Genomic DNA, 20,960 nt, shown 5'->3' with positions numbered 1-20,960 from the left:
TCCAGCTGTGTCGAGGGCCCCAAGACAGCATCTTGCCCACCATATCCAGCCTAGCCATATCTAATCTTTACGCACCCCCCCACCCCCCCCCTCGGGTCATATTCCTACTCTCTCTCTCTCGCACACACGTAAATCAATCTTATCATCAAAGCATCGTCTCATGGATTAGATTACTGCGAGAACTCGGGAAATGAGTGCGTTTTAACGAGGCAGAAAACTCAGCAGGATAGAATACCTAAAATCTATTCGGATAAAGTTTATGGTGTTACAGATGTAGGTTAATCCTATCATTGAGCATGAAAACATTGATCGCTGTGAGTTGTGGTGGATGAATGAAGTCCAGGAGATCACGCACCGTGTAACAGTGACCATTAAAACTCCCACATCTGCATGCTTCCCGCAGGGACCCGCCATCTTCCCTGCAATCCAGGGGACCCAGGCACAGGTGGAGGATTGCGACATTGTTCTTAATGCCCGCCATGTCCCGTAAACATCACGGGCGCCACCCACTACATCACCAGAGGCCTCTGCCTCCGGCGGATTCCCTCACAGATCGGTGCACACCTCTCAGGGACCAACTTCCACGAAGGGGATGTATTGACTTGGAATCGTGCAACCTAATTATACTGTTCCATTTCTGTGTAAAAAAAGGCAATCGCCTAAATCAGGAATTTTGGCCATTATATTTTAGGATTTTTTTTTCGAGATTTTTCAAGAAAATTCATCCTTTAAGGATTGCTTTTTTTTTTCTCAAAAGTGCTCCTATATTCAAAAATTTCAAACAACTTTTTTTTCCTTAATATCCAAAATACTTTCAATCCTCTATTATTTTTTCTTCTTTTTTCATATGGACCGATTCATAAAATGAACTAACCAAGTTACAATATTTTTATACTGCGTTACAATAATTCTTTTTACTAAAAATAATTATATCATAGTTCCAAAATAATGTAACTAGACCATTGACAAGGGTTATTATGTGGCAATAAATGGAGCTAATACCTGTATGTGACGTCTCACGTGTGTATATATATATATATATATATATATATATATATATATATATATATATATATATACGTGCGTCATTTTTGCTCATTACAAGGTTGAGCTTACGCAAATGAAGGGACTCTCACACCATCAACAACATCACTATTAAGGGTCAACAGGGAGAAGAAGAGGGCGGAGGAAAGAAGTGGGTGAAGGAGATGGATCCTTGTCCCTTCGTTCGGCTTATCGTCGAATCCCTCGTGCTCAAGCTGCCGGCCATATCGAGGCCCGCCGGCCCGGGCGTGCACCCCTCGACCACCCCATGCTTCTGCTCTATCGAGCTCCAGGACTGCCCCTCCTCGTCCCACACCACCCCTCTCCCCGTCGCCGCCGACCCCACGTCGACGACCAATCTGATGGAGGCGCCCGCGTCCGCAGTCCCCTCCGCACCGGTGGCCATCAGCCTCGACCCGGCCACGCTGCAGCGGCTGTCGGGCAAGCGGGGGAGCCTGACCGTGTCGGTCTACGTGGGCCGAACGGGGAGCACGTGCGGGTTCAGCTCGGGGCGCCTGCTGGGGCGGGTGCGGGTGGCGGTGGACCTGGAGATCGCGCCGGCAAGGGCGACGGTGGCGCAGAGCGGGTGGGTGATGGTGGGGCACGGGCGGTCGGCGGCGCGCCTTCACCTGGTGGTGCGATCGGAGCCGGACCCCCGATTCGTGTTTCAGTTTGGCGGCGAGCCGGAGTGCAGCCCGGTGGTGTATCAGATACAGGGTAACTGCGGCAGCAGCCGCAGCGGGTGTATTCGGCAGCCTGTCTTCAGCTGCCGCTTCTCCATCGACCGTAGGCGGAGCACCCGATCCTCGTCTATGTACGTGGCAGCACATATTCTTTTTTCCTCCTTTTTTTAATGTTTATTTAAGCAAATAATAATAATAATACTCATTTTTTAAAAATAAAAAAATAAAACTTATAATTCAGAAGAGGAAAGGAAAAAAATAATTTAGTGTAAATGAATATTTCTAAAATCAAAAGAAATCACAGATATTAACAATCACAATGTTACCAAAAAATGGATACCAAATTAACGTGAATTGATTACGAAGTAACGTTATGTTATTTAATTTGCAGAGATAGTTATGACAAGAAGTACAAATATGTAGTGAAAGGTTTCATTTTTTATGTGAAGAATTTGCTTAGTTTCATTCTGAACACAGATCACTGCCATCTGATGCTGCTTCCCACAACAATAGCATGAGATGCTGGTTTGGCTCCTTAGGGGCAGAGAAGAACCAACGAAGAAGGGAGCAGCGCAAGGGCTGGACTGTGACGATACATGACCTCTCGGGATCCCCGGTGGCCGCCGCGTCCATGGTCACGCCCTTCGTGCCGTCCCCCGGCTCCGACCGCGTCTCCAGATCCGACCCCGGCGCCTGGCTTATCCTCCGGGCCATCGTCCCCCCCTCCTCCTCCTCCTCATCCTCATCCTCCACCAACTGGAAGCCGTGGGGCCGCCTCGAGGCCTGGCGAGAACGAGGAGCCGTGGACGCCCTGGGCTGCAGGTTCGAGCTGGTGCCGGACACCGGACCCATCGGCGGCGTGCCCATCGCCGAGTCCTCCCTCAGCGTCCGCAAAGGTGGCCACTTCTGCATCGATCCCAGCGTCATCGGGGACGTGGTGGCCGGTCCGTGGCCATTCCTCGGAGGCTTCGTGATGGGATCCACCGTCGAGGGGGAGGGGAAGGCGAGCAAGCCGTCGGTGCAGGTCGGGGTGCAGCACGTGTCGTGCATGGCCGACGTCGCGCTATTTATAGCCCTCTCTGCCGCCATTGATCTTAGCATGGACGCCTGTCAGCTGTTCTCCCAGAAGCTGAGGAAGGAGCTTTGCAAAGACCAGCAAGATTGTAGCCTCTAAAGGCTCATGATCCGCTCGCATCTCTTCCTGTCACAGACTTGGAGATCGATCGCCCATATTCTTTCATTTGTTTATTGATCGATGATCCTTTCCTCCTCCTTGTTCTTGATGCTTGTGATCTGAAATGAGTGAACTACACCGGCGTGGAGTCATCTGCGCTCTCTGGTGGTGCTCATAATTAGAGCCTCATGTTCTGAGGAAGCTTGAACAGGTTGCATCAGTTTCTACTGGTTTCCTGTTTCGATCGCTTGAATTGTATGGCTACTATGTTTAAGTTAATTCATATGGCTTGATTTGTTGCAGCTTCTTTTATTCATTATTATTATTATTATTATTATTATTATATGGAGAAGAAATATAACTATGTGAGGTTTCCATACATCTCTACTAAATCTGCCTCTCCCTTCTCCAACTGTCGGAATCTATTCTCTTTTGTTCTATCACTTCCTTACCTTCTTCAAGCTCGGTTTTCCGGGCGGCTTCAGCTTGCGCACATCCAAATGTTCGGCGACGGTGTAAAGGACAGTTCGGTGCGGGACGATCACATTCTTCTGCACCAGCAAGTCGAGCTGCTCCTAGAATATCTCGTCGTGCTTCCCCGCCTTGTGGTGCGTGTTGATGGCTGTCGCGGACAGGCCTTCGTCTGCGCCATGGCATGTCAGGACATCCCTCACCATCTTGGATCAACCAGTTACAACATCGGACGTCAGTAAGAGTAGAGAAACGCTGATGGCCGTCTTCGATGCGTGCTTGGTCGTGGAAGCAGCGGCGGTCCATCCATCGGCCTTCTTCCATGCGTCCTTGTTCGTCGAAGAACCTGGTGTCCATCCACCGGAGGTCGGGATGATTTGGTAGCGTAGTGCGATGGTTGGTGAGTAATGTAGGAGTATATATAGGAAGAAGATTACTTCCAGCATAAGAAAGAAACACCACTTAGGTCTGATTATTCTATAAAGAAACTTACGTTCATTTTTACTATTCATAACCCCTTATTATTTATAATCTATTAAAAAATAATAAAAATTTATTTTATTATTTATGATCTTTATATTATTGATTTTAACCTTTTTTTATTTTTCCTACAATCTCTTATTTCATCTTACTCCCACTGTCATCGATGTAAAGGGATAATTTATTAAATATTTAAAAAAAATATAAAATAGGATTATAAATAACAAAGAGAGGATTGTAAATAGTAATCTTCTTCTATAAATATTTTACTCCAATGGAAAAAAAAAATATTTTTAGTATTTATAAGGTTGTTAGAAAAAATTGATTTAGTGATAGCCAATTACAGATGCATAAATTTCATAAAATATCTTGAATTTTTCTAAATTTAATACATAGAAACTTTGGGAGCACTCAAAATATTTTATCACATTATTTCGTTATCAAAATATAAAAAAAAATTATTTACTTTAAATACAATTTATTGTTCTTCAACTAATCTAAAATTACTTGTTCCCCATCCAAAATTTTAATCTGAAACTGGAGATGAACTGAGAGAGTGCAGTAGATGCGTCTTCTTGTAATAGGGAGCACATGCAGGTAACAACGCAGGCGTATCCATGAAGGCAGGCACCTTCAGATTGCATCACTCTGGTCGAACGCCATCATTTCCACTACTACCTGATGAGTGTTGGGACTGCGGAGCTTGGACTTCTGCTACGGCCTTCTGAAGGTCGGGCTGCCGCCTCTTCCGCCGGAAGTAATAAGCCATGCCGGGATTCGCTCGCGCGCATGTGATCCACGACCTTCTCCATGCTCCGATTCGCTGCGTCCCTGTCGATCGGACGACCTGGATCGACGAGCGGCTTCAGCTTGCGCACGTCCAAATGCTCGGAGAAGGTGTTCACGACGGTTTGGCGGGGGACGATCACATTCTTCTGCACGAGCTGGTCGAGCTGTTCCGCCGGAAGGTCGTAGGTCCCCGCCCTGAGATGCTTGTTGATGTCTTCTTTGGTCAGAACTTCGTTTCTGCCATGGCATGTCGGCACATCCCTCACCATCTTCAATCAACCAACCACATCCGGCGTGCGTTAGCAAGAATAAAGAAAGGATTTCTTGATCGAATTCCAAAGGAAGAAGTACCGATGGTGGAGTGGTGACGGTGGACCTGCGATCGGCCCACTGGAAGTCTCTGTTTCAGCGAGGGTGTCAAGCCCGGACTGGCCTGGAGTGACCAATTTCTTCTGGATGAGCGTGTCGAGGTGGTGCTGGTCTTGCTCTGGTGGAACGTCATTGCCTCCGGCTTTGACGTGCTCGAGATGGCTTCTGCAGTCAGTCCTTTTCCGGCTTGATTCATCGGCACATCTTGCACCATCTGTACGTAAGAACAGGGCATGAGGAAGAGACACAAGACATGATCTTAAATTCCAAACTGCGCATGGGCGTGAAAATTAATGTGCTTCGCGGATGCGTCCCTGTCGACCGAACTCGCATCTACTTGCTCGGTGAGGGTGTATAGGCCGGAGTCGCTGCAAGTAATGAGATTCTCCTGTACGAGGTGCTCGAGACGGTAAAGGAAGACGTTGTCGTGCCCCGGAGCAAGGCTGTAGTTGGCCGCCTTGATGTGCTCGTTGATGGCTTCTGCGGTCAGTCCTTCCTCGCCGCCGTGATTCATCAGCACTTCCCTCACTATCTGCTCATTGGAGAGGGAACGGATCAACCAAATGCAAAGAGAACAAAGTAAAGAACCAGGGCTGCTGTTGGGAAGAAAGAGAACAATGATGCATGAAATTGGTTAATTAGTTTACTTATCAGATATTTAAATATCTCAATTAGCAGTTCAAATGAGTGGACATTCATCATTGAGAAACAAAAAGATATATTTGAGGTCATTCCACACTTATTGAGCATCAATACTATTTGAAATATTTATATAATAATTTTAGAAAAAAGCATAAGGGACTAATAAGCATGACTTTAAGCAAGTAAAAAATGTTTCCAAATATCGACAAGGATACATATATTTGGTTAACAAACAGACAATCTGTAAATTATGATATTCAACTGATGAATAACTTACGTGAAAGCTTCAATTCAACCATATAAGAAGCTCATCCATCGTAAGCTGGTCATCACGATGCTTGAGATTATTCGAGTCAAGTTAATGGAGAGGATTCATATACAACGAGATTCATTAATCATGCTTAATGGGTTATTTTGTCCTAACATTATAACCATCCTCGAGGAGAATAAAATTAGATTCGATCAATTGAGTTGTTGCACGACAGTGATCGAGGAGTGAGTGCTTAGAGTCACGTATGTACATATAATAGTCACAGCGAAAAGCTATGCGCAAGAGCGAAGCTTCGCTTTTCTCACTACTCTGATACCATGATGAAAATAATAGAAGATAAGAACAATTATTGAAGAAGCTTTATTGAAGAAATGAAAAAAAATAAATACATTAACATGTTTCTCTCCTATTTATACAGATTATGAGAAAGAATTTTCCTCAATAGGAATGAGAATTTTCCTCAATAGAATAGAGAGATTTCCTCATAAAAAAATCTTATCTTCTATCATATTGATCCATTAGTTTAAAAAGAATCATATTTGCTACAAAAATGAATATGTTATACTTTGTAGAAGACAGTCCCGATATCAGGACGAGTTCTTATGCGGTCAGCCTATCTCACGTATCAAAAGTTTATTCTCATCTGTGTGTTTTCTGCTATAGGGTTTCATGAGGGTTGACTACAAATATTGATCATCTAAAGAGTGAAGTCAATAGAAACAAGTACAAAGTAATCTCATTCATCACAACAATCGTGGTTACGATGTCATATTAGCCTCGTGACTGAGATGAATGAAATATATATCCACTTGTTCTTTATCTCTCGGACAACATTGGACGACGATGTGAGGCAAGAATCATAATGATCAGACCAACCATGCATTGCATCCTGCAACTTTGGCTCCTTTGGCAAAGTAGTGGATGGGAAAAACCAAGAACTCTAAAGAACCCAACACTGGAATCCATTTGAGAGAGCTACCAGAAATGATGCTCCATCCTACTCCTGTTGGATTGGAATAAAGATAGCATATCGAAAATGTCTATTCTCATTCTCATCTTTTTCTTTTTCATGTGCCTCAGGAAATAGAAAGGCAAGACAAAGACTCCTTTACGGACTTCTTTTGTATTTTTGTCCTCTTACTTGTTGGTAAATTTTCAGTATTATTAAGGACTGGAGTATATGACTTCGAATGGCACTGTATTTTCCTAGTCAGATCTTATGAACCTTGTCCAATAACTGGGAATGATGTAATCTGGTTGGCCTCTCCAATTGCTGAAAGAGATGGAAGACTATTTTTGATGAAAATGGTGGAAAGGAGTGGTAACTCCACGACAACAAGGAATGTTGATCACACAAACATAACATGTGATGATATTTGGCATGTAGTAGAATATCTGATGACATAATATTAGATATGCTTTACATGTTGTGATTCTTTCCTAGATCTCCTCTAGAATGTCATTAGTCTCGTGCGCTATCGATGTCGCTACTAGGTATATAGTCCGAAAAGATAACGTAATCGGAAGAGAGAAAAGCCAGAGGGGGAGCGAAGTTGAAGATAGCACTTCACAAAAGTTGAAGGGAAGGATAGTATAATTAAAGATAGCGCTTCATAGAGGTTGGAAGCGATGCCTGAATCTTCTTTAGAATGCCACCAGCCTCGTGTGTCACCAATGTCATTACTGGATATGTTGTTCTATCGAAGGGGAGGAAAGTCCTTTTATCGATACTACAAAAGTTATCGTTCTCCTCCTATGAAATTAATAATTTGAAATAGATGAGGATGGTAAAATTAATTTTTTACCCCTTTTATTTATCCCCTTTTTGCACATGATGCATGCGATTTTTTTTTGTCGATAAAGTTAATGACGTGAGGTAAATTGGGGTTTCACTTTTACAAGTATAAGGATCCTAATATAGCTTTTTAAAATGTAGAGATCATGATACTAAATATAATTAGCCATAAGAGGTAATAAATATATAACTTAACCTTAGAATCATTGATTATTATTTATTTAACAAAATAAAAAAAATAATTATTAGTTATTATTTGTAGTTACTAACGGACCAAAATATATTTGAATTATGTAATTTAAATTACTAACAATGGTAATTGATCCAAAAAATTGATTATAATTCAATTTGTGATGAAAAGCTCATATTCTTTTCTTATTACACCCAAATTTAATTAATGGATAATTAATTTAGTTCAAGTTATTGGATAGGCTTACTCTGTTGTCATCTACTAATCACAGTGGATAAGGCACCCATTAAAATTTGGTCATTAACTATCCCCTAAAGCTAACTTTCGTATCTAATCATCAGTGGTCACTCTAATTCGACCTAATTTTTAGATTTCTTTTAGTCAAAAAGAAGAAAAAATAATATAAAATTTTCAGTCACCGGACACACATTCCACACTGCACACCACTGAGACAACTTATTATAATATGATCATGAAGTGCCACTGCCTCTCTCACAGTGCAAGCACAATGGCTCGTAAGACCCAACCACAAGAAGCTAGTGGTTCGGACGCTCTCGTGTCGGCTTCCGCCCGCCACCTCCTTGCCTTTACCCGCACCACCACTGCCGTGTGACGACATGGCCACAAGCAACAACAAGCACACATCATCACCAACACTTGCCGAGTCTCACGACCTGCATCTAAACAAATCGACAACCACCACCCCACCGAGCTCACGTACTCTCCCTCCTCTGTTTCGGGCTGGGGTTGTCGTGGATGCATGCCCACCTTCTCAGTGCTTGTGGTGAGAGATGAAAGGGGAAGCACATGAGCTCATGCCATAGATAGTTCTTGGCAGGTCAGAGGGAGATCACGGGCTGCTACAGAAGAAGCAGCAGCAGAACGGGCAAGAAGGAAACAGTAACGTCGGCGACATACAGTAGCATTTGGAATATATTAGGGACATTCTTAGCTCCGTAAACAATCACGAGCAGGAGAATAGAACAAGAAGAGAACAAAAGCAAATCCAAATCCCAGACACAAATCGAACCACCAACTTCCCTTTTTCTCTCTATCTCTTCTTCTTCTTCTTTTTGGCTAAGGGATCGACGAGGACCAACGCCACTACACAGATGTGCTTAAAAGAAGCACCCTAACTGCGTCGAGGGATCACCTGTGAACCCTCTCTCTCTGCCTCTGTTCCTTTTATTTCCCAGTGGAACAACCCGTGATCTCTCTTAAATTCTTCCCCTCTCCTCCTCCTACTTCTCTCCCCCGCAGACACATTCCCAGCGTCGTCACTTCCCTTCCCTGATCGCAATGTTCAGGTTCCAGTCCGTGGCATTCATCATAATCCTTCTGGTGCTGGTAGACTCCGGCCAGGTGCACTGCCACACCAAGGGACTCCGGCCGGGGCGCCGAGCGCCGCCGCCGGTGAACTCCACGAGCGCCTGGATGGTGGAACAGCAGTTCATGCGGTGGGTCAGGTTGGTCGGCGGCCTCCGGCACAGCGTCTTCGGCAGGGCGCTGAACAAGGCGTTTCCCTCATACACGCTCACCGTCGATAAGAACCCGTCGGTCGGGGACTTCACGACGATCCAGGAGGCCGTCGACTCGCTTCCTCTGATCAATCTGGTGAGGGTTGTGATCAAGGTCAATGCCGGCACGTACACGTGAGTGACGTTCTTGAGCTCACCGCTTTCCTCGTGGAAGCTTTCGTGGATGGAATGAGCACCCACCGGTTGTTTGTTCGTGAATCAGGGAGAAGGTGAACGTGTCACCGATGAGAGCCTTCATCACCATCCAAGGAGCAGGAGCAGACAAGACGGTGGTTCAGTGGGGTGACACAGCTGAAACACTCGGGCCAAAGAAGCAGCCCATTGGGACCTTCAATTCAGCCACCTTCGCCGTCAATGCTCCTTATTTCATCGCAAGGAACATCACTTTCAAGGTATGTGTTTCGTGTTCCATCAGAATGGAGTTTGTGTGGCGTCCTGATCCTGTTCTCTTGCTTGCTTTGTTGGGGTTTCAGAACACCACCCCTGTTCCACCGCCAGGGGCGATGGGAAAGCAGGCGGTGTCGCTGAGGATATCAGGAGACACAGCAGCCTTTGTGGGATGCAAGTTTCTGGGGGCGCAGGACACGCTCTATGATCACGTTGGCAGGCATTACTACAAGGACTGCTACATCGAGGGCTCCGTGGATTTCATCTTTGGAAATGCTCTCTCCCTCTACGAGGTCAGCCATCCGATCTAATCCCCCTCCCTTTACCTCCATGGAGTCGTCCTCCAATGTTCTAGCTTGCGACTCCAAGCAGGGTTGAATCACTAATTGGCATTTTTTATGGGTGCTGTGGCATTGGAGTTGCGTGCCAACTAGATGCCACATCACCCCTGGTTGTGCCATCGTTTCCCTCCTCCACGGAGTGGCAACCGACACCATCCTCTGTAGCAGCTGCTGCCGCTGCCGGCAACTTTAACTCGTGCTGAGAGTCTCTGCTCCAAACAGGGACAGCACCCGCCATTAATTAGTCCTAACAAGGCGGGCGCATGGCTTACAAACCTGGCTTTATCTCGGTGCTTGGCACTGCTTTGTCCTCTTCACAGTGAAACGCTTGCTTGCGCCCGTAAACATCAAGTTGGAATCGGGCTTTTCACCGCGGCACGCGGATGTGTTAGCTTTGCGTGCAACCTTGTGCTTGTCACGTTGCACAAAGAGGGCAGCGACCGGTCGTTGGGACGAACAGGTGGCGGGTGGCGCCTAGGAACAGGCACCGCTGCGCCTCAGGATTCGGTTCACATGTCGAAGAGGAAGAGGTTCTGATACTGTGTTTTTGTTTTCTGTTGTTGTCTTGCTGTTGCTGGGGGGCCGCGAACCAGGGGTGTCATGTGCACGCCATAGCGCAGAACTACGGAGCCTTGACGGCGCAGAACCGGATGAGCCTGTTGGAGGACACGGGGTTCTCGTTCGTGAACTGCAAGGTGACGGGGTCGGGGGCGCTGTACCTTGGCCGGGCGTGGGGAACCTTCTCCAGAGTCATCTTCGCCTACACTTACATGGACGACATCATACTCCCCCGAGGGTGGTACAATTGGGGAGACCCCAACAGAGAAATGTAAGCCCTTGCTTCCTCGTTTGTTTTACTTTCGTTCTACTTTTTCAATTGATTTCTTTGTTACTTAGATTCATTAATTCGTGAGAGAGAGAGAGAGTTGGGGACGAAGGACTGATCAAAGCTGCGTTTGCCCACAGGGTGTTCGACGTAAAGCATTTACATATCTTAGGTCAAAATTGATGCCTTGTACTTGTTGAACCTCATGTACGTCCACCACCCGTAGTGATACATCGCTTTTGTGGATCTGTCCACTGACAACCGGGTGGAATCGTCCGATGAAGTACAGCCTACACCACACGGGTTTTGCTCAGAACTCTCAGTCCTGCAGTCTGAGTCGGAATCAAACACAGAAACATCGAAATTATTCATCCAAATGATAGAACATATCGATTGTGATGCAAGGGGCCACCTGTTTGATGAAATGCACCACAGTTAAAACCGGTCCCCTCTATGGGCCGGCCTTTGAACATGCGTCCTCAAGCCTTTATCTGTAGCTTTTCCGAGGTGTGCAATGCTTTATTAGCCACCTAGAAATCCACGTCCTTCTCCTTTTTCTCCAGTGCTCTCAGACGTGTATCGCACTTGCTTCCCTGAATCCCTGTTTGAGACTCGCAGATTGGATTAGTCTTGTATCACAAGCGTGAAATGATCGGTGTTTCGTGTTGATTTCATGGCAGGACCGTGTTCTATGGACAATACAAGTGCACGGGCCCAGGGGCGAGCTACGCAGGAAGGGTGTCATGGTCGAGAGAGCTCACGGACGAGGAAGCCAAGCCGTTCATCTCCATGAGCTTCATTGATGGGTCTGAGTGGATCAAACTGTGATCATCTTCCTTCATCATCACTTGTTGTCTCTCCCCTCGTCATAGGTGTTCACAAAACAAAAAATCTACCGTGATTCTTCAAATAAAATTAATTTTCTTTTCTTCCGGTTTTACCGTATTCTTACGTCACTGCGTGGCATTATTGACGTCTTTTCTTCTGATTACGATTATCAAAAACATTTAATAATTAAACGTCAATTCTGAAATTAAAATATTTTCAAATTTTAAATAAACAAGTGAAATAAAATTTACATAGCCAGAAAATAAAATAAGAATAAAGAATAAAGAATAAATTTATGATTGACGTCTCCCCCGTTGCTAAAATTAGGGTTCCCGATCCCGACCTCGGAGTTCACATCCTCTGATTTCTCCTCTTTCATGTTCCGGTCGTTGTATCGAAGGCACGAGGCAATGGCTGCTCCCTCTCTGCGCAAGCGATCGAAGGCATGGAAGCGCTTGTAGGAGATCGATAAAAAGGTTGGACAAAACCCCATCTTATTTTATTAGTTGTCTATGCGTTTTAGATGAATCCTACGAAACATGAAGTTATGATTGATGTTTGAATAGAGACACAATGGGGATGAGAAGTAACAATTGTAGGTTATATTAAATGGCTGGAAGGATGCCAGAAATTTGCATCAACAGAGAACAAATATTTGTAAGAGAGCAAGAATCCAAGTTTGATGGTCACATCGATACTGCCAAATTGAAGAAACTTGGTTTGATTGAGTCATATATGAGGACATTGTCCAATTAATTTGGGGGTTTCTTTGGTTATGTTGGCTTCATTATCACTGAGAGTGTAGCAGTAGGGTGTGAGTTCATTCAAAGCTAAGTCCCCATTGGTGCCCTCCTCCTTTTCAATTTTCGTATGGACTCAGAGACTTTGACAAAACAAGCAGAGAGATTGAGTTTTTTTTTTTTTTGTCTATATTATCTTCTTGACTTGTTAGCTGGATAATCTTGATGCATCAGATAAGACAACAGAGGTTACTCTTGGTGCCAGATTTAAATGATGGGAAGTTATATATCCAAAATAACACAAGTACATGTGCAAAGGGATCTGCAAGCAAAGGTGGGGAATGAGATTGTGGTTAGTTCTCAAGTTGTATATCTTGGTGCAGAACTTGCAGGTTGAAACTTGACAAATGATGAAGAGAAATGCACACAAGAGATGCATAAAAGCCAACTTAAATGCTTTAAATTAAAATCGGAGAATAAAGATTAACAAAATAGATAGAAAAACCTGGTTCTCTGATTATATCATTGTTCCTCCATCCACTGAAGAAACCTTGCAGCTGCAAATTCAACTTCCATTTCCATTTTATGAGACTAAAATATTGTAGAACAACCTTTGGTTTAGACTTGCATGCGAAAGATAGGATTAATGGTTGTTTCTGGCAGAAATTCAATCTTTTTTGTGGTTGGATTTTTAGCTTTGCTGTGGTAAATGTAAGTTCTCTTCTCAAGTTTACAATTTTTGTGCACTTGTTGTCATATTATTATTGAATAGTTCTTCAAAGATCAGCTGACACATCCTTTGTACCTTAATCGTATCAGCCTCATTTATTATCTAGTGCATTTTATGTTCATTATTCACATCATTCATGTGATCGAATGTCCTTGTCATCCTTGAAAAGGACATGACTGCATCACAGCATAAAAGTGCTTCCGACCACCTTTGTAAAATGTTCGGCAGTAAATTCATGTTCTACATTTACTCCTAAGTGTGCCATTAATCTAACTCATAGTAGAGTAAATAATAAACAAGTTCTTTACTTGCAGGAGCAAAGCTGAATGCACTGCTCATCCTCAAAATCTAGCATTGTTGGGAGCCCTTGTGCAGCAAGTCACCCCATTATGCGATAGATGATGTTGGTATGGTGATTTAGGTGATCAAGTTTTTCATGTTTTATTGATTTTATTCATCTATAAGTCCAGCATATTCTGAATGTGGTATTTTACTTCCAAGTTCATATATCACTATATTGACATGACTTCCCCTTTCATTACCTTTTTTTTTTATCCTCTGCTGCTAATAAAATTATGTTTTAGTGCCTAAAAGTATGTTATCTCTCATGCATAAAGCCTAGTATCTCTCTGAATTAACTGAATATGATTAAATTGTAGTATTGAAAGTTATTTTCTCATTGTAAACTTGTAAAAGATTTATGAAATATGTCATGGTAGATTCTGCCTGGCACTTGTTCCTACCCAGCAATTGCATACCATGCCTGCCTGCACACTTCTTCTTGGGCTTGGAATTTGTGCTCAATCTGAAAATGGTTGAAGGAAAAAGATGGCTAGTTGATCAGTCCTTAGAGAGAGATTTAGCAGAGAACTTGTTCTTAGTTTATTCAGACAAATCCATTTTCTAGTTGCTCCTATGTTACTTCTGCTAACATGATAACCCTACCCTACCAAGTACTTCAATGTCCCTGTCCTTGCAAGACAATATTCTGGTTCCTGTCCCAGTTTTTTGTTCCATGGCCACACATTTGGCATGTGTTCATTTACACTTGGCTGGCATTTATAATCAAGGATTGATGAATAAAGTTCCTTGTAAAACCAAGGATGCTAAATGAAACTTGAAAGAAAAGAACTTGATGAGGACATCAAGGCAGAAAGCTACTGGGCATGTTTTGACAGCTTACTCTTTCGACAAGATTGAATGGCATGTTAATATAGATTCACACAAAAGAAGATTGGAGTTGAAGATACAGCAGATTTAAATCAGACTAGGAGAATCTACACATCCCTTCCTCTACTTTGTCACAATTTACTGGTAAGGAAGAGTTTAGGGAACACAGATTCTGTCTGGTCTTGGATCCTCATTTACATTTCTAAGAGAAGCTCTCATGAAGCAGCTGCTCTGTTTCTACCACTGATTCACCACATGCAATCTATGTAGTGATCCCTGGCTGCTTTCCTCAATGACTTAGCAGACCTATCAAGCTTCCCAACCGTTCCATTGTAGAGGTTATACGCATTATGTGCTCGTAAGGGAGACCTAGTCCTCGACTCGGTCTCGCTTGCGAGGACCTTCTTCTTCCTCGGGCTGGCGGCCTTCTCCGGCCTCTGCTTTGGCGTGCTTTGTGGCCTCACCTTCGCCGCAAAGGACGACGTGTTTGCCATGTAGTTTGGACAGCTTGAGGGGCTCGGGGTTTGCCGTCGAACCATATCGGCGGTCGTGCTCCTCGCCGGCGTTTCTGGCCTGAGGCGAGGAGTGTTTTGTGCCGTCTTGGAGTTGGGGGATTTGTCAGGGTTTCGGCAGCTGGAAATGGAGAGTCGAGATGGAACCTTGAATGGGAGTGGAGAGGAAATTGGTACCATAGATTCGTCGAAGTTAGAACTTGTTCTCCGGAACGACTTGGACCTGAGTTGGAAAGTGTCCATCTCCAGGATCTTTGGACTTGCATCCAAGTCATTGCTCTGTTCTAATCCGATGTGCCTGCACCTATCGCCTCTGTTATCGAACCTTCCCTGCGAAGAAGAATGAGCAAAGATGATGACGCTTGTTGATGGAAGATGAAGCATAGATGTGTTTCGAGGATTCCGTCTTACAAAGGATGTCCGATGGCAGAATTCTGCATCGAATCTTCGACTTTGGTGGGGAAGAACACGAGCTTCTCGAGGCCTAACAACAGCTTGAGCTCTTACGAGAGCTTGTAGTCTGCGGAGGGTTATGGCTGCTTGCTTTCTCACGAGGCAGCCTCTTACCAGAGCCTGCAGCTTCACCAAGCCTTTGAGTGCTCGAAGAGCTTTCTTTGCCTGTCCAATGACAGCCTCAAGAAATGATGATGAAAGGAGGATTCTGTTGGCAAAGACAACTAGATTTAGCCTTACCAAGTGGCATCTGAAGGCAGTCTGGATCTTGACAACAGCCCACCACTGGTAGCTGCTACAGGGCGTTGCTCCTTCTCTGCCCAGGCCTTTCAGCCGCACCATCGCCGCCTGAGCTGCCGTCGCGGCCACATTGGCAGCTGCTGCAGTGGCTACCGCCACCGCCATGGCGTGCTTGCTCTCCTCCTCGGTGTCGTCGTAGAACGACCTCAACCACGCCGCCTCCGTCGCTGACACGGGACTGCTACACATGCTTTCCGCTTGCCGTGGTCTGGCAAAGCTCCACCGCATCCTATCTTTCATTTCGTAGCCATTGGTGCTGGCATTGTCCTTGTGGACCTTCGGATCCTTCTTCCTCCCAAGAAGGCTCCTCAGCCACCTAGTAGCCCTGCCCATTACCGAGGAGCTCCTGCAGAGAGAGAGAGAGAGAGAGAGAGAGAGAGGGAGAATCTAAAGTTACAAGTTCGTTTCGTGTCCTCCAGTGATCTCCACTCAGATTTATCAGCACAAATGGCGGTAACATAGAGGTTTTGCCCAGGGAAAGAGCAGAGAGGGCAACGAGGGACCGTCTCAAACATGAGGAAGGGGAAAACATTTTTACTACGTCCTCTCTCTGCCATCATCAATGGGTTGTTCCTTTCTCGCGGTAGCCTTCATCTTAGACTGCTACACAACACTACTACATACAATGGACGTGTGAAACGCACCTCGAAGAACGAAAAAGCGTGGATCTTTCACCTCTGCTTAGCAGGCAATGCTTCGTACGATGACAAAGATAAGCGACAGCAAGTAATAAAACTAAGCCCAATGCTTACGACTATGTCGGAGCTTTAGATGTGGCTACCACATCAAGTCTCTGTCATTTCTGCAGCTGTCGGTCTCGTCGGAAAAGATCCATACACATCACTCGACTTCTTGCAGCAAGCAAATAATCACGGTAAGAACAGGGAAGCAAACGATCGATCCGCTACCGTAGGTCTTATACAGACCTCGGTCATGAAGCAAAAGAATGAGCCGTACTTGTCTCCCCCATCACTTAATGCTTCCTTCCTTTGGCTCTCTTCTTAAGAGCCATAGAGGAAAGGAAAAGAAAGATCCTGGGTTTGGTGAACCGTATCTTACCCTTTTTGGCGTCGCAGTCCTTGTCGTCAGGCTTCTCGCTCGCTCGCTCGCAGAGCTCTCTCTCTCAGATCATAAGGTTTGGTCAGAGAGGTCGCGGGCTTGGCAGCAGTAAAGGCCCCAAGGAAGGAGTCGTTCACTAGTAACTACAGGGCCAGCGGCGATGTGATACCGTGGTGCAGAGTAAACGTACTTGGACGGGGAGAAGAGAAGGGAAACGTTGGATATGACTACAATTAGGTGGTTTAGAGTCTCGATGCACTGGTGATGATGATGTAACGCAGAGGAACACGGAAGTGCGTGCTCCCACGAAGGCAATTGCAAATCCCAAAATGCGGAGTCGAAGTTTAGCCTCTTGCGGAAGAGACTGCTACGCAGACACTTCCGTCTCCTGCGAGGTGTCGAGATCGAAGACACTTGAGCTTAAGTCACGGACGGGGCACGTGCAAAGACGTGGGTTTTCACAGGGTAGGTTCCATTGGCTGCTGCCATGCGTCTGATACGCATGCACTCCACTTTGTCATCTACAGAACAAGGGATCCAAAGGAAGCTTAATCTATTTCTCGGACTCAGCTGGACTGGTCCAACCACAACAAGCTTGGGATGCGTGAAGCGGGTGTTTCTCTCATGCCTTCGTGTCAGATGATATTACGAACTGAAGACGAGCTTATCATTGGCGCTGTTCGGGTAATCGTGCCAGAGACGTGAGTAGCTTACCTTTAATGGTGGGCGGTGATGCTAATACGTTGGTCAACGAGGATGGGATCAAAGAAGTCGTCTTCTTCTTTCTCTTCCAAGCTACAAGGAGTTGACCCAAGTAGAGGCACATGACCGCATCAATGACTTCCGAAACAGAGGCCTGGATCGTGGAGGGCAGCAGAGTTCGAACTGGTACTCTGCTGGAAGAAGAACTTCCCGAGGCAAGAAGCATCAATTCACTGTGTTTCCACAGTGGTATGTCTGTAGGAGAGTTGCGAGTCACTTGTATGGTTGAGAGATGGCGACGAGGGATCACATCATTGGAACTGTGGAATCGAACAGTTCGATGTACAGTGAAGCATAGAATCTTATCAGGGGAATTCCCCCCAATGATTTGGATCACATCACAACATTGTCGTGACATGGATCACCCCCAACATAATGGTCAGTCTTTAAGGCAATTCAGAAGACTATAAATGGTGTAAAAGATGATCGATTTGAATTAGTTTTCACCTTCAGCTATAGCTATAGTATGACCATTATATTCGAGGAGAATTCTGTCGGATAACTTTTAGCACTCTTATTATTCTGCAAAATTTAATTCGGAGCATTTTTTGTCGTCAGAAGAGCACATCGATTTGATTTAGTCGGATTAACTTGCATAGGATTGCCGATCAAATTTGACTTATACAATGTATATTAAAGATTTATAGTATCATTTTACGACACCAAGGCATGTATGTAAGAGATTTAGCTATCAAACATTACAAATGCGAGCATAGTGCATATATATATTACCATAAAAAGAAAGGAGTTTTAGCATTATATGATGTAACGTTATCATATATAAGAGCTCAGTCGCAAGCTTTAGATTACCTCTAATTCACATGTGGAGCCAACAACACCTGTATCCATCCATGCAACACTTAGAATCGTACACGTGTCTCGATTCTATCCACGTAAATTATGTCCAAGTGCAATGGCATTCTGGTAAAGTTTTTATAGTCTCCAATAAATAAAATCGTATATTTATTTTTATTTTCAAGTAAATATTGCTAATAAGCTTAGGCATTTTATATAAAAAAAACTCTTAATAATGGTATTTTATCATATGGTACCCCATGTGCCTTTTTTTTTTTTTCTACAATACCTAATGTGTCCGATTCAATAAATCATGTCGATCAATTTTATTGATCTGGATGACCTAATTCAAACTTGACTAATCCAAGGGTTAGTTTGGTTCGGTCGGGATTACGATCGGGTTGGATCTAGCAAAACGGATCAGGTCCGGTTTGAGATTATGTGGATTTGAATCAAAAGACAAAGAGGGGTTGCACGAGGGTTACACTGAACGAGTGTAACCCTAGTGTAGGTGACAATGACGATCAACGCTCCTTTACAATTGGTGGCAAACTTCTTTGCTTCTCTCCATGATGAGCAATGACGGTGGTGGACTCCATTACTCCTCTCTAGCAACTAGTGTCGATGACATCCTCTCCTCTTTGGCATCGACTTTTCTATAGCGGCTTCATTGGTAACATCACTAAGCAACAACAACCTCCTCTCCTCTTCGATTAGGAATGACAACATCACATCACGAAGCACAAAAATAGGTTTTATAGTGAGGAAAAAAATATCTTTATATTGCCTTATATATTACAATAATCAAAAAACTTTTTATTTATATGGAAAATATTCAATCTGAATTTTGTGAACTGTTCATTCGTGTTACTAAATGAAAGATGCAATAGGTATGAGAATACAGCAACACTGTAGCTTCCAAAAGTCATGCAAATTTTCGTAATTATTAATCTTGATTTTTTACAATATCTACTAAATTTTTAATTGCCTTACTTCACGCTATAACCTTAGCTTCTTCCAAGCATTTTAATGCTAATGTAAATGTTTACTTGTGTGATTTGTCATCGAAAGCTAAATGTGTTTCCACCCTTCAATTAGTAGATGACTAATTATCTAAATAGGATACTTTTGGTTAAATCTATGATAGTGAATAATTCAAGTATAATTTTAGTGTAACTTAATAAATTTTTACTAAATCTATCAAAACTCTTGTTATAAATATCCTAATATGATTCTAGTATATTTAATGTTATTTTTTTTAATTTATTTTGATTTTAGGATGATAATTATCCAAATAGGAGATTTGTATTTTGAATTTATGATCGAGTGTCATTAAGTGTAACTCAAAATTTTTTTATCAAACCTATCCAAACTGTTTTGTAAATATTTTAACATGATTATAGTGTATTTAGTATCATTTTTTATTATTTTAGGATGATTAATTATCTAAATATGGGATTTATATTTTGAATCTATGATCAAGTATAACTTAAGTATAACGGAGTATAACAAGAAATGCAACTTAATAAATTTTTACTAAATATATCCAAACTTCTTTATAAATATCCTAGCATTGATTCTAGTATATTTAGTGTCATTTTTTTATATCTTATTATTTCAGGATGATTAATTGTCCAAATAAGGGATTTGTGTTTTGAATATTAAATCGAGTGTAACTCAAAAAATTTTTACCAAACCAATTGAAACTCCTTTATAAATATCATAATATGATTCTAGAATATTTAGTTTCACTTTTTCTAACTTCTTTTAATTTTTAGATGATTTCTGTTCAAATATAGGATTTATGTTTTGAATATGTGATTGAGTATAACCCGAGTGTAACTGAAGTATTACTTAAGAAATTTTCACCAAACTTATCTAAACTTCTCTATAACTATCGTAATATGATTCTAATATATTTAGCATTATTTTTATTTTAAAATAATTTTAGAAATTAAATTATTCAAAATGGTATTATAGTTTAGGCAATATTATTACCTGGTCTAGGTCAGTACCATCGCCCATAGTCAGTAGACCATTGGATATAAATAGTACCATCACCATTAGGTTGTGTTATGCTGTGATCGAGTATAACACTAACTAGCGGGAAGGTGATGGCGACGTCCTACCCTGTCGATGATGTCCTACCCTAGCGATGTTGATCGCGACCATTGAGGCCCATGGAGAAGGCAAGGCCAACCTCCTACCCTAGCAACGATGATCGCGACCACTAACACTCACCAAGATAGCGGCAATGACCTCCTGCCTCATCGACGAAGACTACTCTAATCACCAAGGCCCAATGGAAAGGCGACGACTATGACTCCTTTAACCGCTACGTTGGGTGACGACGTTCTTGATGCTAACGGTGATCATGACTAATGACAAAAAAAGGTCAACTACGGTGATCGCTTTGACATTCCTATTACATTTGTCAAATAGGGTTTAGAGATGTAATTCAGGAAAAAAAACAAGGGACAATCTAAACCCAAATTGAACAAATCAAATATTAATTTATTTTGAACTGATCTAGTTTGGTTCATATCATACAAACCAGTTCAGTCAAAAAGATTCATCAACGAATATTTTGATTTTATGAAGGATACTTCGA

At 43.2% G+C, this 20,960-nt stretch overlaps 3 protein-coding genes across 6 annotated transcripts; 2 read left to right on the top strand and 1 right to left on the bottom strand.

The window, feature by feature from the left end:
* The first annotated feature begins 1,116 nt into the window (after positions 1 to 1,116).
* On the top strand, positions 1,117 to 3,203 carry LOC135639475 (uncharacterized). The gene is made up of 2 exons (XM_065153239.1): positions 1,117 to 1,858; positions 2,205 to 3,203. Exons 1-2 carry the CDS (start codon positions 1,209 to 1,211, stop codon positions 2,899 to 2,901), a joined length of 1,347 nt encoding a protein of 448 aa, XP_065009311.1. The 5' UTR covers positions 1,117 to 1,208; the 3' UTR covers positions 2,902 to 3,203.
* Positions 3,204 to 8,791: 5,588 nt separating this feature from the next.
* LOC135580816 (probable pectinesterase 53) lies at positions 8,792 to 13,941 on the top strand. 4 transcript variants are annotated; one of them, XM_065155469.1, is made up of 5 exons: positions 8,792 to 9,560; positions 9,649 to 9,838; positions 9,920 to 10,126; positions 10,768 to 11,003; positions 13,613 to 13,941. In XM_065155469.1, the coding sequence occupies exons 1-5, from the start codon at positions 9,208 to 9,210 to the stop codon at positions 13,698 to 13,700; spliced, it is 1,074 nt and encodes a 357-aa protein (XP_065011541.1). In that variant the 5' UTR covers positions 8,792 to 9,207; the 3' UTR covers positions 13,701 to 13,941. The 4 variants fall into 4 exon arrangements, with proteins under 4 accessions (XP_065011541.1, XP_065011542.1, XP_065011540.1 ...); XM_065155470.1 differs by lacking the exon at positions 13,613 to 13,941 and adding an exon at positions 11,141 to 11,562 and having other exon boundaries at positions 8,799 to 9,560; XM_065155468.1 differs by lacking the exon at positions 13,613 to 13,941 and adding an exon at positions 11,681 to 11,928 and having other exon boundaries at positions 8,835 to 9,560.
* A 649-nt stretch (positions 13,942 to 14,590) lies between these two features.
* On the bottom strand, positions 14,591 to 16,156 carry LOC135640205 (protein IQ-domain 26-like). The gene is made up of 3 exons (XM_065154438.1): positions 15,674 to 16,156; positions 15,392 to 15,598; positions 14,591 to 15,310 (listed from the first exon to the last, which is right to left on the bottom strand). Exons 1-3 carry the CDS (start codon positions 16,064 to 16,066, stop codon positions 14,717 to 14,719), a joined length of 1,194 nt encoding a protein of 397 aa, XP_065010510.1. The 5' UTR covers positions 16,067 to 16,156; the 3' UTR covers positions 14,591 to 14,716.
* Positions 16,157 to 20,960: the final 4,804 nt, after the last annotated feature.

This window comes from Musa acuminata, chromosome BXJ3-6, assembly GCF_036884655.1.
Source record: "Musa acuminata AAA Group cultivar baxijiao chromosome BXJ3-6, Cavendish_Baxijiao_AAA, whole genome shotgun sequence".
NCBI lineage: Eukaryota > Viridiplantae > Streptophyta > Magnoliopsida > Zingiberales > Musaceae > Musa > Musa acuminata.
This window is presented reverse-complemented; position numbering and strand designations above follow the sequence as displayed.

Bases quoted from the DNA above. Each gene is read 5' to 3' on its own strand.
- LOC135640205 (XM_065154438.1), bottom strand. From the start codon at position 16,066: ATGGGCAGGGCTACTAGGTGGCTGAGGAGCCTTCTTGGGAGGAAGAAG. The intron at 15,599-15,673 runs GTAAGGCTAAAT...GTCATTGGACAG, and splicing joins CTGCCTTCAGATGCCACTTG to GCAAAGAAAGCTCTTCGAGC. The intron at 15,311-15,391 runs GTAAGACGGAAT...TCTTCTTCGCAG, and splicing joins TCTGCCATCGGACATCCTTT to GGAAGGTTCGATAACAGAGG.
- LOC135639475 (XM_065153239.1), top strand. From the start codon at position 1,209: ATGGATCCTTGTCCCTTCGTTCGGCTTATCGTCGAATCCCTCGTGCTC. The intron at 1,859-2,204 runs GTACGTGGCAGC...TTCTGAACACAG, and splicing joins AGCACCCGATCCTCGTCTAT to ATCACTGCCATCTGATGCTG.
- LOC135580816 (XM_065155467.1), top strand. From the start codon at position 9,208: ATGTTCAGGTTCCAGTCCGTGGCATTCATCATAATCCTTCTGGTGCTG. The intron at 10,127-10,767 runs GTCAGCCATCCG...GCCGCGAACCAG, and splicing joins ATGCTCTCTCCCTCTACGAG to GGGTGTCATGTGCACGCCAT. The intron at 11,004-11,680 runs GTAAGCCCTTGC...ATTTCATGGCAG, and splicing joins GGAGACCCCAACAGAGAAAT to GACCGTGTTCTATGGACAAT.